This window comes from Astatotilapia calliptera, chromosome 22 (genome assembly GCF_964374335.1).
Source record: "Astatotilapia calliptera chromosome 22, fAstCal68.1, whole genome shotgun sequence".
Lineage (NCBI taxonomy): Eukaryota > Metazoa > Chordata > Actinopteri > Cichliformes > Cichlidae > Astatotilapia > Astatotilapia calliptera.
In genome coordinates this window covers 28,823,362-28,851,190 of record NC_137442.1, presented here as the reverse complement: position 1 = coordinate 28,851,190, position 27,829 = coordinate 28,823,362, and the positions used below count along the sequence as shown (strand labels likewise).

At 38.8% G+C, this 27,829-nt stretch overlaps 3 protein-coding genes across 3 annotated transcripts in view; 2 read left to right on the top strand and 1 right to left on the bottom strand.

Moving 5' to 3' along the window:
- The window catches only part of khdrbs3 (KH domain containing, RNA binding, signal transduction associated 3), a 155,655-nt gene extending 128,100 nt beyond the window's left edge, over nt 1–27,555 (top strand). Inside the window, exons 8-9 of the mRNA XM_026157422.2 lie at nt 21,374–21,426; nt 26,360–27,555. Of these exons, the coding sequence (XP_026013207.2) occupies nt 21,374–21,426; nt 26,360–26,451 (145 nt within the window). The 3' untranslated portion in view covers nt 26,452–27,555. The remainder of the gene's footprint in view (nt 1–21,373; nt 21,427–26,359) is intronic.
- Nucleotides 5,004–7,163, top strand: LOC113020759 (uncharacterized). The gene is made up of 2 exons (XM_080296027.1): nt 5,004–6,214; nt 6,784–7,163. The coding sequence occupies exons 1-2, from the start codon at nt 5,387–5,389 to the stop codon at nt 7,108–7,110; spliced, it is 1,155 nt and encodes a 384-aa protein (XP_080152153.1). The 5' UTR covers nt 5,004–5,386; the 3' UTR covers nt 7,111–7,163.
- Nucleotides 7,515–11,767, bottom strand: LOC145423468 (uncharacterized). The gene is made up of 2 exons (XM_080296026.1): nt 10,776–11,767; nt 7,515–10,092 (listed from the first exon to the last, which is right to left on the bottom strand). Exons 1-2 carry the CDS (start codon nt 10,929–10,931, stop codon nt 8,167–8,169), a joined length of 2,082 nt encoding a protein of 693 aa, XP_080152152.1. The 5' UTR covers nt 10,932–11,767; the 3' UTR covers nt 7,515–8,166.
- Nucleotides 27,556–27,829: the final 274 nt, after the last annotated feature.

Below are 27,829 nucleotides of genomic sequence, written 5' to 3'. Positions count from 1 at the left end.
ATTTTTCCTACTAAATTATAAGTTGTTTAAATATTTTTGGGTCTTAAATTTAAACAGAATGAGAAATAATTTGCATTTGGGCATGTTTCCCTGCTTTCTAAAATTATGTAGATTAAGGATTCAAGGAGCTTTATTCGTCATTCGCATCACATGTTAACATGAGGTGGAACGAAATTATGTACACACGGTTCGGAGTGAAAGGAAACAAAAATAATGAAGAAACAGAATTTTTTTTCTTAAAGTTATAAATAAATAGTTGTTTTTTTGGTTTTGTTTTGTTTTTTGTTTTTTTTAACAAACAGAAATGACAAGTAATAAGACAATGCAATAAATAATACTATAACTAGAGTGTAACAACCTGAGTACCAGTATGGAGTGTGGGTATAAATATAGCTGTAAATAAATACTTTAGCAGCAAAGGGCATAATGACCAGCATTGATAAAGTGACAGTGTCAGTAAGTGTCAAGTAGTGGTTAAGGTGCTACAATAACAGTTCTTGTCCATTTATGCACTGAGAAGTCTCACAGCTTCTGGAATGAAGCTGTTTCTCAGTCTGGTGGTTTTGCATTTAATGCTCCTCAGCCTCCTGCCTGAGGAGAGCGGGACAAAGAGTGTGTGTGCTGGGTGAGGGGGGTCCTTCATGATACAGGTGGCCCTCTTCCTGCATCTGGAGGTGTATATGTCTGTATATGCCAGAGCACAGAACACTCTCCACCGCACATCTGTAGAATGGGATGGGGATTGAGCTCTCCATCCCCGCACGCTTCAACCTCCTCAGGAAGTAGAGCCTCTGGTGAGCCTTCCTGATCAGGCTGGAAGTGTTTTTTTCCAGGTGAGGTTGCTATCCAGGTACATACCCAGGTACTTGTAGCTGGGTACTACTTTGACTGCAGATCCTCCAACGTGCAGGGGTGTGTGTGTGTGTGTGTATGTGTGTGTCTTCCCCTCCTGAAGTCCACAATCTTAGTCTTCTTCTCATTTAAGCAGAGATTGTTTTGCCTGCACCAGTTCTCCAAGTGTTCCACCTCCTTCCTGTAGCCGGTCTCATCATTGTTTGTGATGCAACCAACCACAGCTGTGTCGTCCGCGAACTTTACAATATGACAGCCTGGATGGTTGGGTGAGCAGTCATCTGTAAGCAGCGTGAACAGGAGGAGACTTAGCACCAGTGTTGGTCAAGTTACTTGAAAAAAGTAATCAGTAACTAATTACTGATTACTTCCCCCAAAAAATAATCCTGTTACTTTACTGATTACTTATTTTCAAAAGTAATTAATTACATAGTTACTTAGTTACTTAGTTACTTTTTAAAACCACGATTTACAACCTGAAGAGGTGATAAAGCGATAGATCTTTCAGCCCAATTCTACTTTTTCTACATAATCCATCATACAAAATGTAATCAAATGGAAAAGTCTCTTTTTTAAACTTGTTTTATCAGTTTTAATCTTTTAAGTTTATGCATCAAACAAAAATTTAATTATATGCAACATTCTCTGACTTGAATAAATTAGTTTAACATTTAAACCTTTTTTCTGCACATTCCAGCACATAAAATAAAATATTTTTTGTGTTTACACTCAGTCTTTCAAACAGATGCAAGTAAAACACAGCAGAAAATAAATAAAGTCAAAGACTCAGCAGTCCTGTTGCTCTATTTTCACCTGTAAAGCAGGAGTAGGGCAGGCGGAGGTTTACCCTGGTGCAGGTGTGCCGCGGTCAGTTGAAGAATCCGCGAGTTTCTCTGTGAATTACCCATTACGTCGTTGCGCACTCGGTGCTTGCTTGGAGGTTTAGGGGTTTTTTTCGCTGTAAAAAGAAGTTTTCTTCCCACGCACAGCGGACGCTAATGTTTTTGTCACTTTTTATGGAATCAAACTCAAAGTAAGGTCAGTACTTCCACGCTTTCAACGCTGCACGCTCATACTCTCTCCCGCACTCGATATGTGATCCATTGTTGATCTGCACACAGCTGTTGTCACGAACGGCGCACTCGCTTACGTCACTGTCGTGAGACATTCTCGCAAAAAAATCACGGTTTTAGTAACACAGTGACGCAGCGTTCCTACAGGAAAGTAACGGCAATCTAATTACCGTTTTTGCAATAGTAATCCCTTACTTTACTCGTTACTTGAAAAAAGTAATCAGATTACAGTAACGCGTTACAAGTAACGCGTTACTGCCCATCTCTGCTTAGCACACAGCCCTGAGGGGAGCCAGTGCTGAGGACTCTGGAAGATGAGGAGACGTTGTGGATCCTCACAGACTGTGGTCTGTTGGTCAGGAAGTCCAGGACCCAGTTACAAAGAGAGGAGCTCAGTCCCTGGGTCAGTCATTTGTCAACAAGTGTCTGCGGGATAATTGTATTGAAAGCGGATGAGAAGTCCACGAAGAGCAAACGGACATAGGAATTCTTCTGCTCCAGGTGGGTGAGGGTGGTGTGAACCACAGAAGAGATGGCATCTTCTGTGACACTGATGGTGGCTTTGATGTGGGTCATAATCAGCCTCTCAAAGCATTTCGTGACGATCGGCGTGACGATTAAATGTTTACTTGAAAATTGCTAGTTGGAACCCTGCGGCTATGTAATAATCCACATTCTTCAAAGTGCCCTATAGGCGCCCCCCATATAATTTCAGACTCTTCTAATACATCCATCCATTCACATTCCTGTTTTCTTGCTAGCAGTTTTCTACTTTGCCTGATCCATTGCCACATTTCTCAGTGCATTACCACCACAAACTACCACTCAGTTCAATGTTTGATTAGCTAATGCTTTTTCACGGATATGCACAAACTGGAAACTTTTGAACATTATCATCAAAATGAACTTCAAAAAGAAGAATTAGTTGATTTAGTGATGCTAAAAGGTGTTTTATTTTAATATATATATTTGTAACTGATATTAAACCATGCATTTATATTTGCAAGTTTGTCTAGAGTTCCACTGAAGTGGAAAAAAGTAAGGCAGGAATGTCTTGTGGAGTGTAATCTTTATTTCGGAGTGTTTTGATCTGGGAACGGTTGGCTAATATTTGAGGAATTACATTAAAAAAATCCAGATTTGAATTTCACAACAGCATAGATGGTAGTATAAGTTTAGCTTCCAGGGTAAAAAGTTTGTTAAAGCTGTAACTAAGCACACTTTATCAAATTAGTAAATTAAGATAGAGTTTCATAATATCTTCTTATAAAAGTGTCCGGAGGTGTTTTATGAAGGCTTTAAAGTTACAAAACTCAAAAGTGGTAAAAAAAAAACAAAAAACCACTTTGTCCCTTTACCTGAATCCAAGATGATAACAGGGATTTCCTTAAAAATATTCAGGTATGTATATTTATTCAGGAATATTTTTATATGTCCTCTAAAAGTAACAAAGAAAAACAGCTACAGGTCTTAACAGAGTGGGAGGAACTGTGAAATCTTTGGCATTAATACTTGAAAAACGACAACGTTTTAATGGGTTTAATTTTTTAGTTTGCTGTGGTTATTGTTACAGGGCTCATCAACTATATGTTTCTGCTTTGGATTGTTTAAATAAAAAAATCTGCACACAGTGGCTTTAACATTATGCTTAAATGCAGAATGCTGACACTTGTTTTACATCTCTGTGTGACATCGCCCCGCAGTGATAGAGATCTTAACATTCTGTGCCGTGTTTAACTTGCATAAAAGTGTTCTACCACACATTACTGTCTACAAAGGAAAAAAAATGTAGCCACTGACAAATGAAACAAGACAACCTGTGTAACTGTACTGTACACTCTGTGTCATACAGAACAGCCAGAACTGAGTAATTTAGACATAATTAAATTTGAAAGGCAAATAAGGCACTCGCAACCTTAAGACATAAGACTTGAGCTAAAAAGCTGTTTTTAGATGCCCTGAAGACATTTCACGACATTTACATCTTTCAGAAACGAGCTGACGCCTGGGGGAACCTCACAAAACGCTACCTCAGCATGACAGCCGTGGCAGTCGGTCTGCAAGCTCCCAGATCACAGCCTCCTCTTACCGTGTTTATACAACACAAAGCACTGAGCTATCATCATTTTTTGGAGAGGCAGCTTTATCTCTGGAGAGTCATTGAAAACTGCAGCACTCTGCTACCAATCAAGCTGTACGGTCAAGGAGGCTGAAGGGGGGGAGTACTTGTGAGGAGAGGGTCTTTAATTTTATTAGTGGAGAGGAGGGCACGTCTCTGTAGGGAAATGAGGAGGATGACAGCTGTGGCACAGCGCTGGCTGGACACTTGGAGAGGTCATGGTGAGGTGATTTCATGCAGCTCGGGTGTGATCAAAGTATTATTTCACATGCGGCACCTCAGAGACTTTCTCCTGCTGACACCTCGCACCTTCCCTTGCACCTTGCTTTAGTATGCTACATTGTAGGATGGATCCGGAAGCCGGTGGGCACAAGGATAGATCTGTGACAATGCTTTAAAGGGCAGACGCATCCCAGAGGAGCAACAGCAAGCCTTAGACAAGAGACGGACGGGAACTGGAACACAGGAAAGTGGCTCATTTTTCTAAGTTTCACAGTACTACTTAAAAAAAAAAAAACCCAAAACAATCTGCATCACCAACACGCACAGTGGATGGCGACCCTCCCCTACCCCCCCACAATGTCCAAGATTTGACTAAAGACTTGAGCTGAGCATTTTCTCGTCAGTGCTGTGCAAATTTGAAAGTGAACAACAAGGGACTGCGTGGTCGCACGGTAGCAACTTGTTAATTACCTCATATACCTGCACTAAAGTGTACCCTGCTTTAGCGGCCTTCCAATAATACTAATTGGGACTCATCAGAAAAGTGTTTAGTGACTGCATTGATTAAGCAAACTAAAACCTTTTTTTCTGTAGACTTTTATACAGCTTATCTTTTTCTGGCTTTTAGAAGGAATGCAGGTTGAATTGGGCATTACTTTCAGAGCCATCCGTAGTCCATAAACTGTCTTATCCGACTAACAATGCATATAACACAGGAAGGGATTGGGGTGGGCAACAAAATACGGAAGCGTAGAGCTGCCACCCAGGCAAAAGAAAAATACAAGTGTATCACGTTATAACGTGAAAGGTTTATTGTTCTAACAAGATACTTTTCCTGTTTGTACAATATACTATCATGTTTGTACAATATACTTTTCACGTTTGAACAACATAATATCACGTTATTACAATATACATAATTATCACGTTCGTACAATATAATTATCACGTTCGTACAATATAAATATTATATTGTACGAACGTGATAATTATATTGTTTGAACAATAAAATTTTCACGTTATAACATATTTTATTGTTCGAGCATGATATATTGCCGTAAAGATACGGAAGTGTAAAACATAGTGAAGTGGGTGACAGTGCAGATCAGAGTGCGAGAAAATGGCTCGTTTATTGGAATTAATTAAGTTCTATTTTATGCTTGGATTGAGGCATGGGGAGATTTTGCTGTTATTGAGCAGTTTGGACAGTATTGTGATAAGCATGCGGACACTTAGAAGAAACCTAAAACGCATGGGACTGTACAGGAGAAAGAATGAGTCCGATCCGATTGAGGTGGCACGATTTCTTATTGATCAACTGGAGGGACATGGGAGGCTCCATGGATACAAACTACATCACCTGAACTGCATTCAGGCAGGTTATGTTGTCACGCAGAGTACTGTGAGACATTTACTGAAATATCTTGACCCTTACGGTGTTGAGCAACGACGCAGAAATCGCCTAATGCGACGCACGTATGTAAATCCTGGACCAAATTTCATGTGGCATGTTGACTCCTATGACAAACTGAAGCCTTTTGGAATCTGTATAAATGGAGCTATTGATGGGTTTTCGAGAGTTATGATTTGGCTTCATGCCTATTCAACAAACAATGATCCCAAAGTCATTGCTGGATATTTCATAGCAGAAGTTGAAAAGAGGATGGGAACACCTGCTAGGATTCGCTCTGATTTGGGAACAGAAAATGTCATAATGGCCGAGATGCAACGATTCTTGCGCTGGACTATGGATCCGAATGTCAGAAACTGTTTTATTACTGGATCCAGCAATCACAATCAGCGTATTGAAGGCTGGTGGGCCTTTCTGAGACGACATCATGCTCAGCACTGGATAAATCGTCTCCAGGAACTAAAAGACCATGATTGCTTTTCTGGATGTTTTTTGGACAAGCAGCTCATATTGTTTACGTGCCTGAACGTCATCGAGGTATGTAACCATGTTTATATTCTTTTAATGAGTCATTGTGTGTGTGTGTGTGTGTGTGTGTGTGTGTGTGTGTGTGTGTGTGTGTGTGTTAGAGAGAAAGAGAGACACGGAGAGAGAATAAAAAGTTTGCTTTAACACCTACCATGCACCATCCCTATTATCACTCCGTTGAGGATATGAAAAAAAATGCATATTTCACTGGCCAGAAACATAAAATCGCACTGTCTAAAACAATTCACGTTTAATAATTACTTAAAATTTTCCAAAGTATCACGTGTCTACCACTGTTATTCTTGTTGTTGAGTATTTTTGATAAACTCTGTTTTTCCGACTGTCATTGTGTGGTGCTTTTGATTGATTGATTGATTGACTGATTGTTTGATTGATTGATTGATTGATTGATTGATTGATTGATTGATTGATTGATTGATTGATCGTACTTTATTCATCCCGAGGGAAATTGGGTTAAGGTTGCCAGCCGTGCCAGCGCCGTTTTGGGTAACATGTTGAGCCAAGAGAAATGTGTTCTTTTACTGATATGAGATTTTTTAATTTTTAATATTTAATAGGAAGAGCTGCAGCAAGTTGCACATATGTGGAACACCCACATAATACGCAGAAGCAGAAATGCAGTTGCTCCAAGTGGACGTCCGATTCTCATGTACACCATCCCTCATCTCTTTGGAGGACAGGATCATCTGAAAGAGGTTTCTCGGGAGGCAGTGGATGCTTGTAAGCAAGAAGGCCAACAGAGAGGACCTTATACCTGTGATGAAACCGTTTTCAGCTTGTGTTGCCTTATAATGTCAGAGAACTTCTTACTTCCACCAAGCACAGCAGATGAATCCATTGAACTGTATCTCTTCCTGAGAGCCTATATACTGAAGGACTTATAAACCTAAATATAATTGGGCTTTGGGAATTTTTACGCATATATTTTTGGGTACAATGTTTTATTTGTGCAATAAACAATAGAAAAGACATTCATTATTATTTTGTTTGGATTTTCGGTTCAAGATAGTAGCAAGCAAGCATGTCTAAATATATTTAACCAAATCTGCGTACTCCAACCTTTTGGCATTTCCAATTATTTTTTAACGGAATTTCTATTATATCTGATTTCTGTTTTAAGACTGTCAAAAAAACATTTTTTAAACTGCTGATCCTATACATTATCATTCATGAAATATTGTTTTCAATTTTACTGAACACATTGTGCAACTGCTATTCATCCACGAACAGTTTCTTGTAAACTGGTAAATGTACAAATTCTGCATTATTTAATAATTAACAAATAGTGTTAGATGTTAACCTCCCTTTTATTTGTGTTCAAGGAGAAGAAAACACGGACTCTTGATAAACACTACAAAACTTAACTTATGTGCCAATTTTCTGTCTTTTATTCCAGTCAACTATTGCATCAAACACATTGCCTTCCAAAGTTATTCCCTTAAAATATGTTCTAAACAAATGACTGGTGGAAAGGTAAAAAAAATATACTTGAAAATAATTAATATTAAGTCTTTTGAATTATTACTAAACAAAACATCCCCTCTAGCAGACATCTTGTATCCTACAAAACTGCACCACAGACCTGTGGAAAAGGACCTTGACACATGATAAGAACTAATAATAAGCATAGTTCACCACTTGCTGCTAACCATATGAACTTATTAAACATAATTAGTTAACATTTAAACTAGTAAAACTTTTAAGTATGAAAATTTAAACTGAAATTTACATTTTTCATGGTGGAAACAAATTGATGTTATCCACAATTTTTGAAAATAAATTCAAATATGAAATAAAACACTTCCCTGAAATTTAAGCTCTTTCTTTTTTTATACAATGATGTGTTCCCTGTTTGTGGGTTTAACAAACTTTAGAGCTTCATAGCCAGTCATTGTTAGTGCAAACCTTTCATTCTTTGGTTTAAACATGATGGACTTTAATCAAGCTATGCTGAACTCATAAGAGCTTTTAGCAGCCAAAACATTGTTCAGTTCATTTCGTAGTTCTGGGTAGGACGTGTATGTCCATGGTAGTTCCAGAAGAGGGCCGCATGTGTGTGCCACAGGTCGTCGTGCCAGTCCATCCACAGGCGTGAACAGTACCTCAACCTTGTCAACACAGATGACATCTGACCCAGTAAGAAACCTGAACATCCTTCTGAGCCCTGTATCGTCAAGTCCTCTGATGTACTGGTGCAGAAATCTGAAGCTCTGCTTCTCTGCTTGAGTGGTGGGAGAGGCAGTAAGCAACTTCAAAAGCTTTCTCGTTGTTGGCTTTTTATCCTCATACATTTGTAGGACATCTTGTGGGCTTTGAAAAGCTTCTTTTAGGAAGTAGCTTGCAACTAAGGACATTTTCTCTGCGGCATATGCTGGTTTTTGGATTAATTGTTTGTGTGCGACTTTCAGAAGAAGGCCTTTTAAGTTCTCTTTGGTTGGAAGCACTGATACATCCAGGCGATCCATGAGATCCAGCACTTCATCCCTGTCTTCATCTGAAAGATCTTCTTTTAGTGCCCTTGTTATCAGATCCCTATCTGATTGACTTAGGTAAAAGAGAAGACTTTCAAACAGCAGATCATCTGATACTTGATTCTCACCGAAGATGAGTGCCACTGTGAAAACAGGAGCAAGGCGACAAGGGAAATATCCATGGTCTTGAAATCCCTTCAGTAAAATTCTACCCATGGATTTCCACTCTTCTTCCTGCCATTTAGGAGACAGTGATGGCACTCTGAACTCCTCTCCTTCAGCTGTGTTGTCCACAAACTCTGACCAAAATGCAGCATACACATCTCTTGATACGCCATCTGCGTCAGCTCCTTTTTCATCAATGTAGGTGTATTTTAGAGGGTGTATGAGGAGTGTTGGATCTTTGAACTGGCTGATCATCTCCTCCAGAATAGTAACCCTGTGAAGTTTGATGGTAACACAGACAACATCATATGATCCTGCAGAGCTTATTGCTTCATTGCTTATAGATGTTTCTGGACTACTGACTGCTGTGTTTGTTGGAGGAAGTGTAATGGATGTGATGACCAGATCATCTTCCTCAAACTGCAGGAATGGTTCATCTATTACAGTGTCATCAAGTTGACAAGGCAGAGGCTCTCCAAGGTAGGGTCCAATCATTACCTCAGATGTGTCTAATAATACATCTTCATCAGCATTCCTAGATTCTGATGATGAGATCACAACAGTGTGAGAAGCTTCTTCATCTCCTTGATGTGAGTCAGTCAGTTGTGTAACATTGTTTACATGTGTTTTCCCTCTATCATAAACTTCTTCATCATCTTCATCATTGGAAAATCTTCTTGTGCACAAGTAAAATCTCAACATTCCCATTTTAAGTGCTGAATAGAGTTCTCCAACTGTGACATCTTCATCAAATACGGCCTCTTCCTGATAGTCTAATATGTCATGACTGAACACTTCCCATCTTCCAAATTTGCTTTTTCCACTTGGAAAGAAAAGATCTTTAGCATACTGTAATATGTCAGCTTTTTTGGAGTCTTTGGGCACATCAAAGGTCCTTGTTCCTCCTCCTCTGCGCTTTCTCACTTGCTTACCTTCATGGATCCACCCTAACTCAATTTTTCGTGTCTTTTTCTCAGCCCATTTGTTGTTTTTTGCATATGTTCTTTTTCTCTTAGAAACAAATGCCTCCTCATGATCAGGTTTCTTCTCATTTTCATTGATTCCCATCTTTTCCTTCAATTTTTCGAGCAATGAGTTTTTTCTTGATTCCTTAGTACTTGCACCACTGTTTTCCAAGCAGAACCGTCTGGCAGCTATCCGGTCACCATATGTTGGGATGTAATCAGACAGGGTCTTGTCATCCATGAAATCAATCACTGTGGCATCAATCTGTAATAACAGGGATATTTATTACTATACAGAAGTACAAGGTATACCTGCTGCCACACCACATGAGGTACCTCACTAAAAAAATGTATGTAAATTTCACATGTGTTTTGATAATTGTCTGTTATTATTTTAGTGGCAGCCATCAATATTTAGCATTTATTCTTTTCCTCTCTCTATGGCAGCAACATTAATGAGATTCTCTAACATGTTATTAATAGAAATATTACAGTATATACAACGCCCACCTTTGAAAAAGTAAATTAGTATTCACGTATCTTTCAGTTGCACAGAGCACAAAGGGTTGAACTCACTGTTTTTTTTTAATTGAAGACAAATATCAATATAAACACAGTTTAATTCATTTGTTTTTAGATAAACAAGGAAACATTGTGCATCACATAATATAGCGATATATTTAAGAAACCTGGAATCTGCATACGGGTTAAGTAGTAACATGTGGTCATACAACGACCCAGTTTTATACAGCGGGTTAATTTGTTTTACATTTTCCATTCCATATTAAAGATCCACACCAATGCAGCCTACCGTTACGTCCTTACGCAGTCAAAGCGAGAGAAGCGAAAACCGCTGTGGTTGCTAACTTAGCAATATGTCACATTTTTAGACGCTGTAACTTCGTAAAAAGCGAGTTTTACAAGTTTCCCCCTCAAGAGTGCACTTACGTGTTCTTGTAGCATTCGTAAGAGACAGTCCTCAGGTACACCACGATTCCGAAGAAATCTCAGAAGTGGGCTATCAGTGTTTGTGTCCATGTTGAAAGCAGGGCATTCAAAGTTAAGTGCCAGTTCTGACGAGCGTGCACTCTCCACAACTACCATGGATTTGGGTTTCCGAATGCAACACGTTTTACGTTCTTACAATAAAAAATGTTATTGTAATGGTATTTTTTTTTACGTTTGTACAATATATGATCACGTTCGTACAATATAATTATCACGTTCGTACAATATAATATTTATATTGTACGAACGTGATAATTATATTGTACGAACGTGATAATTATGTATATTGTAATAACGTGATATTATGTTGTTCAAACGTGAAAAGTATATTGTACAAACATGATAGTATATTGTACAAACAGGAAAAGTATCTTGTTAGAACAATAAACCTTTCACGTTATAACGTGATACACTTGTATTTTTCTTTTGCCTGGGTGGCAGCTCTACGCTTCCGTAACAAAAGTATACTTTTGTAATTATTGTTATTCTTTTTCTGTTGTGGATATAATCCAGTGGCAAAAATGGCTAAAGAAAGTCAAGTCTGTCCCGTATTCAAGTCAAGTCTGTCCCGTATTCAGCAAGTGAAAATAAAATAAACAATAAAAGGTGAATCAAATGGACCATTATGGCAAGGCTGGGATGGTCAATTTGGTAAAGTAAATCCGTTGGGCATCTTTCTTTGCCTTTAGACAACAATTCTGATGGCAAAAGAGCCAAAGGGGACAGGCAAAAAAAAAAGGCTAAAAAAAAAACAGATATCAGGGGTGCACAAAGCAGCATTTCGTTTATCTGTTGTGTAACATCAGTTTTGTTGCTCTTTTGTCTGGGATCACGTTTCCTAAATGTGAAATGTGAGTTTGTGCTCATTTAAATGGTTTAAAGAAGCTAAAGGATTTTTAAAAAGATGAGGTATTTATTAAATTGGGAATTTCTGTTTTTTCCTGGCAAAAGTGAGAACGAATGAACAACAAAAAATATTGGTACTGACCACGTTTTTAGCATTTTTATCAACCCAGAATTTCACAAATCTTCCATAGTTATTGTGAACCATGAATGCCTGAACAGAAAATATTTGACCTCAGTAAATCGCATGACACGGTGGGGTTAGGTTTCACAGTGGGTTCACCCGAAACCTTGGCTGATTGTGACCCACACCCGTTTTTCACACCTAATGATAGAGGATCATTAGGGCGTCCATGACCCTCTTGGGGACTCTCCCATAGGTTTTAAAATCTGGGACTCTCCACCAATTGCTGTTAGAACTGAAGAAGCTTCTTGGTTGAGAGGTGAAACGTCTTCAGGTAAACTTAAAGAAGTCCAGACGCTTTTCTTTCTGAGCTCCATAGACTACGATGACCTGGAAGACTGAGAACATTCACAGACAACAGAAAATAAGAGTAATCTGCTGTTTATTGTTGAGTTACTTCAGCCTAGAACAGAGAGGTGGTCTGATCGACTAATGCAGAGACCGTTGTTGCCTTTCCTAGAGCCGCGCTGATAGCACAACTAAAACTGCTGGGAGGAAAAGTATTTTTAAAGGTCGTACATTTCCAGCTAAAGGGCGCTAACACAGCTCCGGACCATCTGCTGTCACTGGGCCATAATTGAGCATCTATGGCAACTGATGCCCAGAGTTTCTGTTCTGTGTTTGAATCAGGCATTAGTCCCACCCCACCGGAGAGAGGATTTGGCAGGTGTCTCGTTATTTAACCTCATTATTCAGTGGTTTTACCATTTTAGTGGAATTTCTTTCCTGTACTTTTTCTGTAACACGGGAGAACCACAAGCTGACAACTCAAGCTTAGCAACTCATGCATTCGCAAAGGCCCCGAATGATATGCATGTCAGCAGCCACTTGGTCTCGCCTACAGTCTTTACAGTGTCTTTAACTGCATGGAGTGACTCAATGTGTTTGATCATTCAGCCTTCGTCATTGCTATCGCTTTGATGTCTGCGTGTTGTGTCAGAGGCCTCAGGCAGACAGTTAGTAAAACAGGAAAACTTGTGTTTTCTTTTTTTTTATTCTTAGTAGAGATTGGCTGCCTTAGCTGTCTGCTTCTGAAACGCCTGTGGTGGCGTCACAGATGCTGGGTACCTAATGCTTTTTTCAAGGTAGGCAGCTTGTCAACATAAGTGACAGGTGCTGGTGTGGGAATTACACCTTCTGAGGGAAAGGAGGGTGGGATTTACAGTACTCTGTGTCTCAGGACCAAAACTCACATGTTGTAAATTTAATGCTCCATAAATAAGACAAAGTCTTTCACAGAGTCCAGATGCTCAGAATGCAACATTCAAAACATGTTGAATTTTAAAGAATACAGTGCCTGACTTGACTGGAGCAGTGTTTCCCTTGGAGGAGGGTTCTTGTAGTTTCCAAAAAAGAGGCAAGCTCGAAAGAAGACTTCGTTGGAAAGTCAAATCTTTGCCGTAGGCCATTTTGTCCCTCTTTGTGACTCTGCGGCAGGGGGTCAGCAGTGGAGATAGCTTTGCAATCAGTCAGCACGCTGAGCAATCACCAGTGTATCCATAACGAAGGTTTTCATTTGAAATTATGTGAGCCTCATTTCATACAAAATGGTGGGGGAAAAAAGGTTGTTCCACTTTCTTTCTGCCCGTCTTATTTTCATTGTTGTGTTGTCTGTGAAAATCACTCAGCCGGTATAATCAGCGCATTCAGCGTGGGACATTTTTCATCAGCATTTTGCTTTTCAGCCTTGTGCCAAGAATGAATGAAAAACATGATTACACGGGGAGCATCAAGGAAGCACTTTTTGCTTTAGGAGTCCCAGTCATGATCAGTTAGAGTGTGCAATATGCAGGAACTAGGCTAACGGTAGAAAGGCAACCTCTCTCCACATCAGACCGCTGCGTATTATCTGTACAGCCCCTTGTAATGTCCTACTAGATTTCCTCAAATTTATCACAGCGGACTGGAAGACTAATGGCGATGGAAGAAAACAAAGTCCACAAGGGACGTGTACTACATCATTCAGATTTAACACTGCCATCTGTTTCGTAGTGCCCAGGAACAGCAACATCAGTGCTTAAGATGAAGCATTTACAGAGATGACAGATGTGAAGAGGAGAGGAAGGGTCTTTACCAGTGGAAATGCAGGCCTAGATTCAGATGCCTGATCAATGAGACACAAAGAGACACACTTATCTAATAGGTGTTGTTTTTGCCTCTCAGGGTTCATGCTTGTGCTTCAGACAGATGGGCTCTTTCTTTCCTGCTTTTCAGGGCAGTGAAGTTTGGGGACACACAAAGCAGCATACGCCTTCTGCTAATGAATGTCAAATCAAAAGCTGTCCTATTAAGAAAGTCAAAGCGCTTTTACACCTACGACAGGGTGATATCTCGACTGAGATCCACCCCAGGTACTTCATCTCATGCTTGTGTTAATGCCTCCAGCTGTGTGCGTCTGATGCGTCAGCGATGGTGAATTTATACTGTGTAGATATATCAGTGTATAAAGTACATTGAACTAAATCGTATTCTGTGAAAGATGTGAAAGATACATATATCAATACAATAGAATAAAAAGGAGTCTGTATCATCTATAACTTTGTTTAGTATTTGCTGCATTTTGGGGTGAACTGCATTTAACAGGCAAGTGCATACAGGTGGTGAAGGAGTCGATAGCAGTTAGGGCTCTGCCATATCATATCATCTGCAGTAATACCAGTACAAATTTTTGCAGTATGTAAATGTGCCTAAAAAGGAGCAACTTTAACAGCCTCCAATAGAGTAAAGTAGAAAATATGCAAGAAAACTAAAGGTAGAAACAACAAGCCCGTTTCAGCACTTGAGGCAAACATAGGTAAAAAAAACAAACGAGCATCATAAGCTCCAGTCGCTAACTGTACTCCATATGATGGATTCAAAGGTGGATAATAATTTCTGATTCGGTTACATTGTGGAAAAGAAGAGCTTAAAGCAGCTGGTGAAAAACCTTAACACACAACATCCTTGGTAGAAAATATCTTTCACTTTTTTCATATGACACCATTGTGCATGCTCCTGATGAGTTTTAAATTTAAGTTTGTTATAGTTGTTTTAATAGAGTCACACTCTATTGAATACTACTGACTGCAGAAAAACGGGATAGAGAACGCCACTCATTTACCTACACTTATACATTCCAGACATCAATAAATGTTCAGTATTTTCTTTTCTGTTATCACACATTTTTATGAGATATTGCAATATAATTTTGAGGATATATCACCAAACCTTAGTTACAGGACAAAAGCATATAAAGCAAACAAATGTTTATGGACAAAGCAGAGAAGAGTGGGCCAGAGCGTGTGACTGGACATGTGGAGAACTGGCTGTGCAGAGCAGCAGGGTAACCATAGCTGACCTCAGCAGAGAGTCCAGAGTGTCGAGGACTCATCTAAGTAAATAAAGAGAGAAATGTGGAGAAGAGCAGCTAAATCAGATGGGTTTCAGGCCTGAGGAGCAGAGCTGGAGGGCTGAATACTGAGGCGGAGCAGTGGTGATGATGGATGGAGTGAGGCTGCAGGTCCGGTGGCAGAGGTGGACAAGAGATGAACTTTAACTGCTCTATTTTTACAACATTTAATTTATTAAAACGTGCTTCTCAGTTTGTTGTAATTTTGAAATGTTGACAATAAGCAGTTTAGTCTGTTTCAGATATGGGAGCTCTGTTTTTATTTTTCATTCTAGCAATTCTGTTATCCAAAATTTATTTTCAACCATAATTTTCTTCCTCTGTAATTATTAAATTATTTCGATATGTTAGGTTTTGTGTTATGTGTTTTACAATTTGCAGTGAAATCATCGAAATCATCTGTAAAAAATACTAAAAACACTCATAATTTTAAATACTAATGCCAGATATTTTCTTTGCATAGGGCAGCCAGTAAGAACAAAGATGACTTAAAGAATAGAGTGCTTAAATTGCTTGTTTTAGATAGGTGGATGAACTGAGTGGCAAAAAGGCCCAATGAGGGCTTTTTAGTTTAATGATTCAAACCAAGATTCTCTGATAGAATACAATTTTTTTGACAACTTTATTTATAATTTTTCCAATATGACAAAAGTACTGAAAAATATCATTCGAATTGCGATTACAAACACTGCCATTGTGAAACTGGTTACGCCACGCAGTGGCAAACCAGTTGGATGCAGGAAAATGTGTAATCTATGGGCACATACAAAAAAAAAAGTACTATCACGTGAACAAGGCAAAAAAAACAACAGCAAACAAACAAACAAACAAAAAAAACCCAAAAAAATAACCCAAAAAACAAAACCCACCAAAAAAAAAACAAAACAAACAAAAATAGAATAAAATAAATACATAAATAAAAGGCGGGGCTGCATTGTGCGCAGTTCTTTTTTGCTTGCTACAGATAGTAGGTGGCTTTAAAGAAAGAAAGAGAAAAAAAACCCAAACACAGATAAAAGCAGTATTACATCATACTTCAGTAAATGACAACTTCTCCACATATTCAACAAAGGATTACCAGGTTTTGTAGTATTTACTTTGAGACCCTCTCAAATTGTATCTCAAATGCTCTATCTGCAAGCACCTCATCACCTCTCTCACCCACTGAACAAACACTGGCGGACCTGGATCCTTCCATTTAAGAAGAATTAGCCTACGTGCCAGGAGAGATGAGAAAGCCACTGCATTCATTTGATAAGAAGTTATCCCGTGTTGGTTTCGGAGTACACCAAAGACTGCTGTCATCGGATTAGGATCCGAGAATTGTTTTCCCACACACATATGAAAGAGCTTTAAAAACTAATTCCCAGAACCGGTTCAAATCAGAGCAGGTCCAGAACATATGGCTAATATTGGCGGGTGATTGCTTGCACCTTGAACATCTATCATCAGAGGTATTATATATTTTGACTAGTTTAGCTTTGGTTAGGTACGCCCGGTGAAGAATTTTAAACTGTATTAAACAATGCCGTATACAGATTGAGGATTCATGGATCTTGCTAACACTAAGATCCCATAGGTCGTCTGGGATCTGGAGGTTTAAGTCCAGCTCCCAGGCATTTCTGGCTTTGGACACAGAGTCTGCCTTTATATGCTGCAATGTGCTATATATTTGAGAGATGTGGCCTCTAGCCATAGAATAAAATTGCAGACAATCCTCAAGTGGACAGTCATTAGGTAGACTTGGATAAGAAGTGAAGTGTTTAACTGCAAAGCTACGCGCTTGTAAGTATCTAAAGAAGTGGTTCTTCGGGATTCCAAAATCTTTAGATAATGTTTCAAAGGATAAAAATGACCCTTTAACAAACAGATCAGAGAAGCAGATAATTCCTCTGCTCTACCAAACCTTGAACCCTGCATCGCTCTGAGCGATTTGACGCAATAGGGGAGCAGACAAGTGACCGCCTCAGCCCGAAATGTCGTCGACACTGAAACCAGACATTGAGAGAGTTCTTAACCACAGGATTTTTAAAATTAACATTGCGACTGACTGGTAGACCTGAACACATTATTGCAACAGGGGATATGGTGAGATTACCGTCTAGCTCCATAGTGGACCAAGGCGGCCCTCTGCCCTCCCTGAAAAAGGTTTTAGGAAGAAAAAGGGGTATCATCTGGAAGAGGTACATGAATCGAGGCAAGACTACCATTTTAATTGTGTTGACCCGCCCAGCAAGAGAGATGGGTAATACTGACCAGCGTGCCAAATCCAATTTTGTTTTCTCTAATAAAGGGGTAACATTTTGTTTTACTGATAAGTGTCTGTGATTTGAATACCCAAATAGGTGAATGAGGAGTGTTCCAGTCTAAACTGAAAGGCTGAGTAGTCAGCCTCCTTCGCCAGACTGTTAATAGGGAACAGTGTGCTTTTAGTCACAATTTTTTAAACATGGGCTTAGAAATGAGTGTAATCGGTCCAGTTTAATGAAAAATGTTTTATGCACTGCAGGGCATCAAAGGAGTGTTTGGCTTCATAAAGGAGAATTGTTTTTATTTTTTTATCTTTGACCTTCACGATGCATTTTAGGACTCTGGCCAATATAACTGAGGAGAGACAGTAACTAAGGAGAGAAGTTGTGTAGCAATATCGACAAAATGTCACCTCAGAAATTAGAGGCGCCTAACAGCTCCTGTTGTACTGCTCTCCTTTGTGCACAGAGCAGCTCTGCACTGGCAGCTTCCAGCGAAGCAGGTCCTTCTATAGGTGCTTTTGACTATTAGCTACAAAGAGACTTAAAGAGTTAAATGGAAAAGGGTGTGTGTATGTGTGTGTGTATATATATATATATATATATATATATATATATATATATATATATACATATATATATATATATATATATATATATATATCTTAGGTCACATAATTTTGTTTAGTTTTAGTTGTGTTATGTAGCATCTTGGTTTTTGTAAAAAAAAATTTATTGCTTAATGTGACCTGGCTATACATGAAGGCGCAAAATAACCCAATATTTTACATCCTAAACAATAAGTCTGCAAGCACCAGGGAATTGTGACAAATTGATTTTCTCTAAGTCATAAAATGATGTATATTTTGATAGCAGCCTCTCTGGAACACATTTTAGCATAGAGTAAAATCTAATTACTGGGTTGCCTGTCAAATCTTGTCTCAGGATACACAGCATGACAAGCCAAAAAAAAAAATGCATTCTCCGCATCTTCTCCCTCTTGGTAGATATTCCCGTGACCTGACATCCATGGCGGATGTGCGGTGGCGCCTCAGCCACGAGGGCTAGCTGCAAACCCTGGCGGCTGGCCTCGCTTCTCAGAGGAAGACAACATTGGTGCTGGGGAACTGCCTTGTTTGCCTCTGCTGGCTTAGCATTGTTTATTGCTGAATAATGAAGTGTTTAAAATTTATGCTAAGCCTTACTTAAGGCACAACTCTCTTTAGGGAGCTGTCTCATGTCTCGTTGAGTCACTTCAGTGCTCTTAAAATGATGCTTCTGCATCCTCATGCAGGACAGTCATTTTGTTGATCTGATTTCATTTAAAGGGCCAATCATATTGGATATTTTACCACTGTTACTAGTTGACTGGGCATTGTTGCAACACTCCTTTGCTAGGAGGCACTATAAATTCTAGTAGGTTAACTAATCCAGCACATGGCTGCCCTCATCTCCCTCTGTGACAGAAAATTGTATAGATTTAGGAATCCACTACTAAACGACGGATAAAAAAATGTAGTCATCTTATGTTAGGATGTAATGGAAAAGTAAAAAATGAATTTTGGATAATGTGTCATCGTTATACTAAAATAAAAAAGTATAAAAAACAAATCACTCATAACCAGTCATAGGCTACATTTTTAGATAGGCCACACAGTTATTAGTTACGTACATAGACCAGTCTGCAGCTCTTCACCTCATCAGTTGAAACCCATCTGATTCTGCTGCCCTACTCCAGATTTCACCCTTCACTTATTCAGATCAATGTTACCTTAAAGTACCTTGAGGTGACTGTTGTTGTGATTTGACAGTATATAAATAAAGTTGGATTAAATTGAATTGATTAATTTTCCAAACCAGATAATCTCATTTTGCAGTGAAAAAAAAAAAGACTAAAGTTGTTTGTTTTTTTTACTTTGATTTGATTGCTTTTAAGTGTCAATGCTTACATTATTATTTTTTAAAATCCAAAACACTGTAAAGTTCACTCTCATGTATAAACCCATTGTAGGAAAAGTTGCGAAATAAGGGACTGTGGGGTTAATTTGAACAGTTTTATAATTTTTAAATGCTAAACGTGTTAAAATGACCCCTTAAATGATGTGCTGAAGGTGGTCTGTTAAGGACCTGGTCACCCTGGGTGACATCACTGTGGCTTTTGCATACAGTCCAAGTGTGCAGTTTCATGTTAACTGTATAACTTGCTAGCATCATTAAAATGACAACATTTAGCAAAGATTTAGCATCCAGCAGCGCATTAACTTAATCCCTCTCTAAAGTGCATGGAGATAAAGTTTCATTTTCTACAAACTGGAATCCATGAAAGATGCTTTATATAATCACAAAAATCATTTAGTTTGAATTTCTTGTACATGGCTTTATGTTATTTTAGGAAAGAACAACTTATTAATTAGAGCAACACAAAGGGTTGTGTCTTCATTTTATTCAAAGATTCATTGTGTCACGGTCCTGAGTCTGTGGACTCAGTGTTTTTCTGTTTGTATTAGTTATCTTTGTTTTCATGATGTGTTTTGATTCTCTTGGGTTTGATTTCTGTCACTGTATCCCCTAGTTTAGTCCTCGTCTGTTCAGTTTCCTGTTTTACTTTGAAAGTCTGTGTACTATGTCAATGTGTTGAGTTTTGCCTCCCCTTGTCTTGTCATGTCTGATGAGTCCCAGCTGTGCTCTCCTCCTGTTTCACATTCCCTAATCACCTCAGTATGTATTTAAGCCCTGTGTTTTTCCCTGCCAGTTGTTGCGTCCTCCACGTTTGTTGTGTGTGTATCCATGGTCGTCTACCTTCAGCATCTCCTGTCTAGTTAGTTTAAGTTGTTGTTTATGTATCGTCCGAAGGTGACTCTCCAGCAAATAAAGCCGTCGTTTAAGTTAATGTTTTGTCTCCGAGTCCTGCACGTGGGTCCAGCCACCGACAGCCACACAACTCATCGTGACACATTGAGTTAATATTTAACTTTATGCTTTTGTTAAGTAGATACAGCACAGTGAAAGTAGACTAAATTTCAGGAACCCGACAGTCTTAAATTCTGCCAACTTTGGTGTAATTTGATATTGGATCGGACTGATTCAACCTCCTGGACTGTGGCTTTTTTAGTTAATGCCACAAAAAGCTTCCCCAGTACAGTAACAAGAGTAAAATGAGAATTTGTTACTTCCACTCTGGTGTGTCATTACTGTCACCTCTTTGCCCTCACCAGTCAGACAGTGTTGATGTGGTGTATTGGTGCTTTGGCTGGTGCTTTCAGCTCTCTAATCTGGAGAGCAGAGAGGTGCTGCTGTCGCTGACAGACTGAGTGACAGGCAGGCGGAGAGGACCCAGCTGTGATGGCTGGTGTCGGCTCAGTGGCAGCCTTATGATGAATTGCCTCTCTTGAATGATAGCGCTGTTACTGAATGATACTGACGCAGGATTGTTCTGTCAGCATCTCACTGGCAGCCGCAAATAAATAAATAAACAAGAAATAAACCGCCATGCAACTTGCCTCCCCATCTTTTTATTTTTCATTAAAGTTGCCACCTCTCATAGATCTCCATATGCAGTGATATGAAACTGGAAGCTTGTGGAGAAAATTGCTTTGCAGAACTGCAAATGTGGTCCAACTTTTGAGTGATTGAAAGCTGCCTCTTGTTTGCTCTTTGTTTTTGTTTTATACTTTCATTTCCAACCGAGTACACGTATGTAAAGAAAACAAAAACCTTTACTCTCGCTGCTTGAATTAGACATGATTGCCTTCCGATGAACGTGACTTTGATGTCCTACACTTGCGGGAAAAATAAGCTGCTCTCTCTTTCTGTGCTGATAATTGTATTGTTTTCCTCATACTGATGTTCACCTTTGTTTTCTGTGTTTTTACAGCTCAGATGACTACTACGAATACGGACACAGTGGGGAATCATATGATTCATACGGTGAGTTACAGACCTCTTTTTTGTATTTTTACTCTCTTCATAATATTTTTTGTTTCATTTGTCAGAACAATGTCAATTTTCTTTAGCTGACTCTGTCCTGCTGGCTTCAGCTCAGTTGCCACACTACCCCGAAAATCCTGTGCCCTAAAGATGAGAAAAGTTTGAATTGTAATAAATCAGACCTTCCAGACTTCATTTAGAGAATTAGGCAATGACAAAGGACCAAACAGCACTAAATGTAATTTTTAATTTTATGTTCTTGCCTTACAGGAAATATTACACAAATTTTAAATTTTTAGCCTCTAGAACTAACCACAAATGCTCCAAGAGTGATTCCTGTACTTCTGAAGAGAAAATGTGTGTGTGTGTGTGTGTGTGTGTGTATGTATATATATATATATATATATATATATATATATATATATATATATATATATATATATATATATATATATATATATATATATATATATATATATATATATATATATATATACACATATATATATATATATATACATACAGACAGAAGCTAAGCTCGTTGCAACATGGCAAATTTAACCTCCCCCACCCTCATTCAGATCTGGCGATTGGAACAATCTTGGTTTTCATGTGAAGCATGACCCTGGTGTTAAGCATCAGGGTCAAAAGTAAAACAGTATGTCAGATGTGCCACGCAATGCTCAATTGGTGGGAACTAGTGCGTTAGCACAGTTAGCTCGTTAACGCCGTCCAGCTCCACGCACGAGGCAATACGCGGTAACTCATTAACGGAGATTTGCCGCGTTATGGCGTTAGTGTCATTTTAACGAGATTAACGCTGACAGCACTAGTGGGAACACAACGAATATGACTGCACATTTACTCCAACATCATCCTAGTGCAGGGGTCAGCAACCTTTCAACCCAAAGAGCCATTTGGACCCGGTTCCCACGCAAACAAAAACACTGGGAGCCGCAAATACTTTTTGACATCTAAAATGAAGATAACACTGTATATATTGTTTTTTACCTTTATGCTTTTGTGTGGTGTTTACCTTAATGCAACTAAGGTGTTGCTTATGAAATCCTTGAAGTGCTAATGAGAAAATTACATTTTATTTATGTAACTGACACATTTTGAACTCTTAAAGAAATATAACAAAAAGAAAGACACCCAGCTGAACTAAAATGATCCATGTAGCAAACAAAAACATTTATATCGTCTTTGGGCTTTTGGAGCCTTGACCTGACTTTTAAAAAATAATTGGAAAAAAGCACTATGCTGCTAAAAGATGAAAAATAGATATTTGCAAAATTCTGCCTAAATATGTATTTTACCTGGTTAATGTGTGTGGCGGGGCGTGGTCTGCAGCGCCGCTTCTGGGGAGGCGGACTCACCTGAGCAGCACCCGCAATCACGCCTCGCCGCCTTAACGTCTGTGCTCTCTATGCTGTTGTGTTGGTGTGAGCTCTGAGCTGAAAAGCTACAGCCGGCTGTATGCATACAGCAACTGTGTGTGAAAAGTGGTCAATAAAGAGATGCTGAAAAGCATGTTCATGGAAACAGCGTCGGGTCTGCCGTGATATGTTTACAATAAGACTTATGGTCCCGAACCTCTGCGCACAGCGTCTGCAAATCGGGGCTGTACGAAGTCACTTTCATCTTTACGCAGGACTGTAAGCTGTCATCTGTGAGGCGTGAGCGGTGTTTGTTTTAACATAGTTCACGGTGGAGCTGCTGACATTATGTGGATCTGAAGACCCATAATTGGCCTACCTGGGGTTGAAAGTTTCGGCGGGTACACCGGCTTCCGCGAGTGTGACGCTTATTTTGAGCGATGAAAAAATAATAGAATATAATTGTATTTTTATATTTCAATATCACAATAATCTTCCAATTTAGAACTACAAGTTAAAAAAGAACTAACATAAATAAATTACACTTCAGCTAATTACTTTAAAAAAATTTAATTTTCCCAAACCACGCTGAGCCGCACTATAAGGACTAAAGAGCCGCATGCTCTTTAGCATATGCGGCTCTGCAAACACACACACACATATATGCAAATTAAAGTCATAATAAAACACTAGATATGTTAAGAAGCATCAATTAATATGTAACAGTGCATTAATAAATATTCATAACATTTTGAAACCTAGAAAAAGTATTATTTATGCAGGTAACATTATCAGTGAGTTCAAAAATCTGTTTTGGTTTTTTTTAGATTGAGAAAAGAGGACAAAAGACTTTGTAACAATAGCAAATACAGCAAAGACAAAACAGGTATTGATACAATTATTAAACATTTTTAACATTAGATTGTAGTTTAAAAATGTTGTACCTATAAGAATCAGAAAGTCTTCAGTTAAAATAGTTCATAATAGCATTACAGAGTCCCAGTTATTGGGAGATCCTTAACAACAAGCATTATAAAGACTCACTTTTTACTAAATTCATTGTTTTCTACAAATCTGCTCCAGTGAACAGGATCTTCTATCACTCTCACTCAAACACATTTGAGCGTATATGGCTATATGAATCATATGTCACTAAGGTTATTATAGCTACCTAAAACTGCTTAAAGCTAAAACTAGGTGGTAAAATATTTTTTCATTAACTGCAGCCAAGAAAGAGAATATTGTGGAAAACAGAAAAGATTTTGTGAACTTGCAAAACTATTCAGCCATCCTCTTCCGCTTGTCCTTATCAGAGTCATCTACCAGAGGGCAAGAGGCGGGACACACCTCGGTGAGGTTCCCAATCTGAGGCAAACAAAACTAATGAGAAAACTAAAAAAAACTGTACCTGTCCGCACCACCTTTAACTACACCTATAAAACACCAGCTACTGATAGCAGGGTTACTGTGCAACTGTGTTTGGTTTCTGTTTGTACTTCATACAGTGCCAGGCGAGTTGTTAGCTTAGGAGATAACACTGGATTTGGAGTACTTAAATGTTCAACAACAGTAACTTTAACTGCAGTGCAAAGAAGGGAGCTGACCTGGGAACGGATTGTGTTTATACACACATGTTTTACAGCTCTGAAAAGAGGGAAATGACAGATGCTGCACTGGCAGATTACTTGCTACTGTGCTGGCATTATGAAGAAAGCAGATTAAATGAAAGCCTGTTACATATTAAATTGTGTTTCATGGAAGAAATGTCTTTGAGAAAGTCAACATGGCTTGTTTAGATTGTGTTGTGTGCTGGCATAAAGTAGAGATGCAAACAAATGCAAGAAAATCAAAAATAACACAATACTTTAGGCATTGGGGAATAAATATATTCATTTAAACATTCTGGATAAAAAAACGTGGCTTATGGAAAAGGGATTTGGGTGGATCCAGCAGCTTCTTAGCAGGCTAAAATTCGTTATACAAAGATTCTTCCATGACCTCGATGGGATCATACAGTATTTATCTTTGATCCCTGCACTTCCATCTGCCCAGTCACTGAAGTTTCACCAACATTTCTAATTAACTTAAGCATGTGTGATGTTTGTGCCACAGTAACATCTGTCTCTGCAGTCACCTCAGCACAACTTGAAAATGTTGCTCTCGGCTTTACAGGCAGTTTATCGCGTCTGGAAAGAGTCGCCAATAACTCCGACCGCAGCAAAGTTCAGACAAATCTCAGATAATGTTCAGCAATCCTGTGTCAGCTTTTGACAAGATATAGTGAGAAATGGGCCAAGGTCACGTCTCCTGCAAAGTACATTTCAGTGATAGCAGGGCTAATACATGCTACTGTACTGTGAAGGTCCATCCTTCTTTGATTATGTATGTGCGGCCTTTGTGTGTACCTGTAAATACACAAGTCTGGTTGTCCTGGGTTTAATGTCAGTCTGTAAATTCCTCACAGTCTGGGTGAAAAGATGAAAACACTGTGTTAATACGAAGGTGTGTCTGCTTTAATTTAGCTTCTCTTGAAAGCTTCTAAAAGAGTATTCACTGTCCACTTTACCAAGGCCAGTCAAACAGGTTTTTTAGTGACTGACTGCAAAGACATGATCAACTTTTTAATTACTGAAATGTATAATTTATATGTGTTGTAGAGATTCACCTTATGTTGCATATTTTTGTGTTTTAAAGCAGAATAAGACTTTGCTGGGAGTTTGTGACTTCTTAATTAGGCAAAGCAAATGCATCGTAAACTCATATCTTTTCGTTTTTGGCAATAAGTCAAAGTTTTTAAAACTTTCCCAACTTTTCTGACCACACAAGTGGAAGAACTAAGCACCTCCTGCTCATTAGAGTGTTTCCTAGCATCGTATGAAGCTGAAAACCCGGGGGGGGGGGGTGCTGCGGCACACTGAAAAGAGGACGACAGTTCAAAGGAAACAGATAAACAGAGTTGATGTGCATCCATGTTCTCAAAACACAAGGTTACCTTGGTGTGTTTCTTCAAAGTGACTGTCAGTGGAGAGGTGACAGGTTTAATTAAGGGGTATTGGCTATGTGCTGCCAACAGTGAGCCTTTACACAGAAGGAAAAAAATCCCTTTGTGAGCCCAGCTCTAGGGAAGTCTCAGTGCTGGCTGAAGATCAGACAAAGGGTGCCATCGATACTGGCACTTTCACATTGACAGTACCAGCGGGTGAACTGGGCTGATTTGGGCTAATGGTAATTGTGACCTTTTTTGCTAGGAGCCACTAAACGGGCTCTTTTCAAGTAGCTATTTGATCCTCTCATTCAATTATCTGTGATGAATACTTCCAGGTGAAAGTCAAGCTTCTTGGTGCGAGTCGCTGTTTGTGCTCGCAGCATGAAAGTGCTTTTTGTTTTCACCAGCAGCATCAATACCAGACACCCAGAGCACGGCTAACTTTGTGCTGTAATAATTGCATGGAAGGGAGCATATTTACAGTATTTGCATAGAGCTTGAAATTGATTTAAGTGCGACGCCTCTGTAATCACTCCACATCTGTTTCTTTCCTTTTCTTCTTAATCAGGTCAGGAAGAGTGGGCAAACAATCGCAGCAAGGCTCCGTCAGCACGAACAACCAAGGGAGTGTACAGAGATCAGCCATACTCAAGATATTGAACTGTTTATACAACCCGCACCTGAGTCCTCATGGCTGTTACAACCCCAAGTAATGGATTTTTTATGGACGCTCCCACCTTTTTAGAATTGAAAACATAAACCGCAAAAAAATAATCCAAACCAAACGGTGATCATAGCGAGACACTGAATGAGACAAAAACGTGGAATCCCCCTGATTCTAAAAAGATACTCCCACTGGATAAAAAGTGTGAAGCAATTTAGGTAATCTATCCTTTCCCCCTAGGAGAAATCGACTGGACAATAAGATTAAGAAAAAAGCTTCATAGTACATTAAGTTTCTCTCTCAGCTATGTGATTGTGAAGAATGACATTGTATCAAGCTATTTAACTTGGTAATGATTAGCGAGCCACTGTAAGGTGTTCGATACAATGTTTCTACACAGCTGCCAGTGCAACTTAATTTATCACCCTCTATTCTTTAGACCTTCAACTGCGTGGTTGATCTCTTAAAAATGTAGTAGCTTAGTTCTAGGAAAGTGCAGTTCTGTAGATATTTTCTCTGAGGGGTAATCGGTGAAATTGTGTCCCTTGTAAATGATTTACAAACTGAAAAAAAGACAAAAAAAACATCCTGTATACATATTGTATTGCTGTTTCCTCCTCTTTTTTTGTAAAATAATAGTTATTTAGTGTTAAAGGGCTTATAAAAGCATGGTGTGTAACTGTGGATATTGTCAGCTGTTTTATTCTGAAAAGCCTGTGTAGTTGTGTTCATTGATTATGCCCCCCAAACATCCACTTAAGTACATCTATAAATAGCTGCGCATACTCTATGTACACTGCACAACCAGAGCTGCAAAACAGTCCAGGAGCTTTTTAATGTTTGTGGAATTTTTAAAAAAAAATTTTTTTTTAGACAATCTAAGTAAGTCATTTTGGTGTCATTTTTTTTTTTTGACTTTTTAACAATATACTTCTCTGACTGTGTAGGCATAACAATGAGTTTTAAGATGCTCGGTCACATGCTGGTGAATTGGCAGTCATTTCCATCTAGAGATTTGTTCACTATATTGATTTTAAGCTTATGTAAGCCCTTTAATATTTCCCTCTTTGTTGATGCTAAATAAACATTTTGAAAGAAAATACTTGTGTCAAAGAGAATAATTATGAACTCATTAAAAAGCGTTATAATTTAAACTAAAAAAAAACAAAAAAACACGCTTGCAATATTTACAACCACACACAAGCCTTTTAATGTAGTAAGCCACAGTGATTATCACCGTAAAGTCAAATATCGGCATAGGCAAGATGAACTTCCCAAAAAATACATACGAATAGTGGATATAGCTGTTTGTGACCTAGCAGATGACCTTGGTGATCGGATAACAACAGTTTCCTATTTGTATTCGAACTCCGT